The sequence below is a fragment of the Glycine max genome, chromosome 17 (assembly GCF_000004515.6).
Source record: "Glycine max cultivar Williams 82 chromosome 17, Glycine_max_v4.0, whole genome shotgun sequence".
In the NCBI taxonomy this organism is placed as follows: Eukaryota; Viridiplantae; Streptophyta; class Magnoliopsida; order Fabales; family Fabaceae; genus Glycine; species Glycine max.
The window spans coordinates 39,240,172-39,243,777 of record NC_038253.2 but is presented as its reverse complement, the minus strand read 5'-3'; the positions used below and the strand labels follow the sequence as shown (position 1 = coordinate 39,243,777).

General features: G+C 31.6%; 1 protein-coding gene across 1 annotated transcript in view; it reads right to left on the bottom strand.

Moving 5' to 3' along the window:
- LOC100781993 (LOB domain-containing protein 39) overlaps positions 1–1,138 on the bottom strand; it is a 1,912-nt gene extending 774 nt beyond the window's left edge. Inside the window, exon 1 of the mRNA XM_006601205.4 lies at positions 482–1,138. Coding sequence (XP_006601268.1) covers positions 482–665 — 184 coding nt within the window. The 5' untranslated portion in view covers positions 666–1,138. The remainder of the gene's footprint in view (positions 1–481) is intronic.
- Between the last annotated feature and the right edge of the window lie 2,468 nt (positions 1,139–3,606).

Below are 3,606 nucleotides of genomic sequence, written 5' to 3'. Positions count from 1 at the left end.
TTTTTAAATTAAAAAGTAAAAAGTACTGTGAATCATACAGACCTTAATCTCTTTATAGATATGAGATATTTACTCAGATAGAAACGCAATGTTTATCATAAATATCTAAGGACCAGTCTATCTTATATGAAGGCTACACCTGAAGAATATATAACATTGATTTATAATAATTGATTCGATCAAATCAAACGAACAAATATAAGCATGAAATATACTCCATTTTGTAAAATATAAATAGACTTTATTTTTTATGACGTAGACAGTTAGCATGAAATATAATACACATCAGCTAACTAGTTGGATTAAGTTTATATAGAAAGACTTAAGTTTGATTTTAATATAATATCCTATTAGGGAAGAATAAAAAACTTTAAGCCTAACTAAATTTTGAATAAAAGTGATTATAATGTTGCTAATAATATAAAAGCACGTGTGAAAGAATGACTAGTAGGTAATTAAGGTAGAGTTTGATAGTAGCAACCGGGTCTTTTGGTTTCGGGGACGGAAGAAATGAAGGACATTAGGTCGCTACGGCCAAAGAACTTAGCGAGGAAGAGAGTGGCGTGTCGTTGTGACTCCGGAGACTCGATCCACTGCAGGCACGACCTCAGAGGACATGTGTCACTGCACCCCTTCCGGAGCACACGGCAACCGTTGCAACTCATATTAATTTCCTGGTTTTGAGTTTTACTACGTTCTTGCTTTTTGTTTTCGGACAAGAATCGTGTTTGTTTTATGTCAGTACTTTATTTGCAGGAGTGAGGGCAAAGGAGAAAAGGTCGTAGAGTTAAGTTAAGGAGTAACTTGGGTTGAGTTGAGTTTGGGTTTGTGTGTAAGGTGGGTTCTTTCACTCCTTTGCTTTGCTTTGTGCTGTGCTCTGTGTGTAGGGTTGTGAAGGGAATATATATATATCATCCATCTCAGTTCTCAGTTCTAAGAAGAACAGCTCCGTGTTTCTGCACCGCTTTGTCAGACTCCACACATGCCTCCCTCGGTTTTTGAAATCACTTTTCTTTTTTCTTCCCATCCTCCTTTTTTTTTTTTTCTCATTTTCTAATTAAAAGGTGATCATTCTTTTATTTCTTTTTTTTTTTCTAAGATCATTGGAAAAACTCTTCTTTAAAGTATTTAATAGAATTATTTACTCATTACTTCCATCCTAAATTACTAATGAAACTGAAATAATTTCATACCAATTTATTTATGCAACTTGAGGGTGACTTATATGTTTCTTAATACAAGAGATAAAAATATATAAAGAAAATAAGTAATTTAACTATTCAATTTAAAAGCCATTAATCATTGGAAACTTGTTAAAAATGAAAAAAAAAATCACATTTAAGATATAGAAGTTATTAGTGTGTTTGAAAACTTGTTTAGAATGAAAGAATCATATTTGATATATGAAAGTTGTAATTATGACCGTCTAAAAATCATATTCAAAATGTACAAAATTATATTGAAAAGCTACAATCAAACATGTTATATAACTATTAATTTTTTAAAATGACACCCAAAATCTGAAAAATCACATATAAAATGTGAAGTCAAAGGCTAAGAGAAAAAGAAGAAGAAAAAACTAAACAGGAGATCGAGTACTAATGGAATAATTAATAGAGAAAATTGAAAGTCTCCGCCATAACCAATATTCCTCCATCTTATAATCATCAATTCATCATTATTAATAGTTTCTTTAAATATATTAAATGATACATCATTAGTAATGTCTTAAGTTTTAAGCGACAGATGCCTAACGTATCTAGAAACGATCGAAATAGACTCCTACAGAATGAAGTATTCAAGAAATAACTTTTCAATTATCTTGTCTGAGGAGCATTCTCCTTGAGTTACAAGTTAACTTCAGGATGTATACATCATAGCCAATAACTTGAGTTTTGGCTCGTATGCTACAAGAAATAAAAAATAATCTTAAAACCATGTTAAATTTTTCTTCAAAAATATTAAAATTTAAAATCAATTTTATCTATTCTATATGTATAATTATATAGTTAAAATTCAGTCCGTTCACCACTTGCACTTTCATTAGTAAGTGTCACCTCCGGCCTTGATGATATTAATTTAGTGAATTTACCATTGTGATTTTAGTTATATGAAGTTAGCTTCCTAGCTGTTTAAGAAAATTCGACTCTAATTTCTCTTCTAACATAGTATCAGATCACACAGGACAGAATCATTTCTCTGAATCCAATCACGGGTAGAATTAATTTTGTTGATAATTAAATGGTGTTTAACCACGTGTTTGAAACCACTTCACCACTTCATGTTAATGCAGAAGTTACATATAGTGATATATGTTGAACGTGCGTTTGTTCATATGTCTAAACGCAACTTCAAGCACTCACTAAATAATCTGGATCTCGCTTTAGCAATAATAATTCATACCAGTGTAACGAAGCCATTTTTGTAAACTATACAAAATTATCACCACAGTCCGAATTCATCGTTTGTCAAACTGTCTAGTCTATTCTTTTTATCCTCGCGTCAATTTCACATGGCTCCTTTCTTTGCTATAAATCATAATAACGTGGATGTGTACGTTATATAATCATGAATTTGTAAAGTTACTTATATTCTAAATAGTGGACCATGACTATTATTTATTTGTAATTGCATCATTACATGTAAGTTTTATCATTAGTTGAAATGATACGTTTTCAATTTCACTATTATGAATCATTGCAGAAAAAAAAAACATTATTAATTTGTTATCATTAGTAAGCGTCAACCAACCCATTGGGTCCTTAAGATACTGCACTAGCATTACCGGTTGGGTCTTTATAGTTGTCCAAGAAATAAGCCCGATTCAATTTTCATAAAGACCATGATTTTAACACCCCCTTAATTATCTTCTCACCCCTCAAAATTTTAGGTTTTTATCAAATTCCTATTTTACCCCTTCCCACACTCCCCTCCCCCTGCCCCCGGGTCAGCCCAACCCAACGGAGAATTAGACCTAAAGTAGATTTTAAAAGATAAAAATTACTTTAAATAAGAGACCTTACTATTGGGCCTTCTGACCAATACATATGATTTTTTTAACAAGTGATTTTTTTATTTTATAAAAACTAATAATAATTGTATTTTTTGTTGGTGAACTTAAAATATAAACTTTAGTTATTTTATTCTTGTGCTGGTTCTAACCGCCCCCCCCCCCCCACCCCCCCAAAAAAAATAACAATTTGTTTGTTATTTTTTGGCATGTTGTCAATTTGACCAAAACTAGTTTATGTTATGATCAAACAAAAACTTGTTTTTGTCAAAGGTATTTTTATAAAAATATAAAAACTAAAAAAAGCGGGGGTGGAAAGATCAAACAAGAGTTTCCTGAATATAACAGGCCTACTTATAAATGCCCTCAATAATGATATACTAGATGGGTCTCATCTATTGCCTTCAAATCACGCATGAATAATGAACCAAAATTAAAAATAAACATTTCATGCAGTGATCAGAGCCACTCTTGACCGCTATCTTCCAAGTTGATTGTTAATAGTCAATGGTTTTCATTAACCACTCTTGAGAAAGGAAAATTTGCAAGTACTATGGACAGAGATGAAGATGAGAGGTACTGTAGAGGAGAGAGAA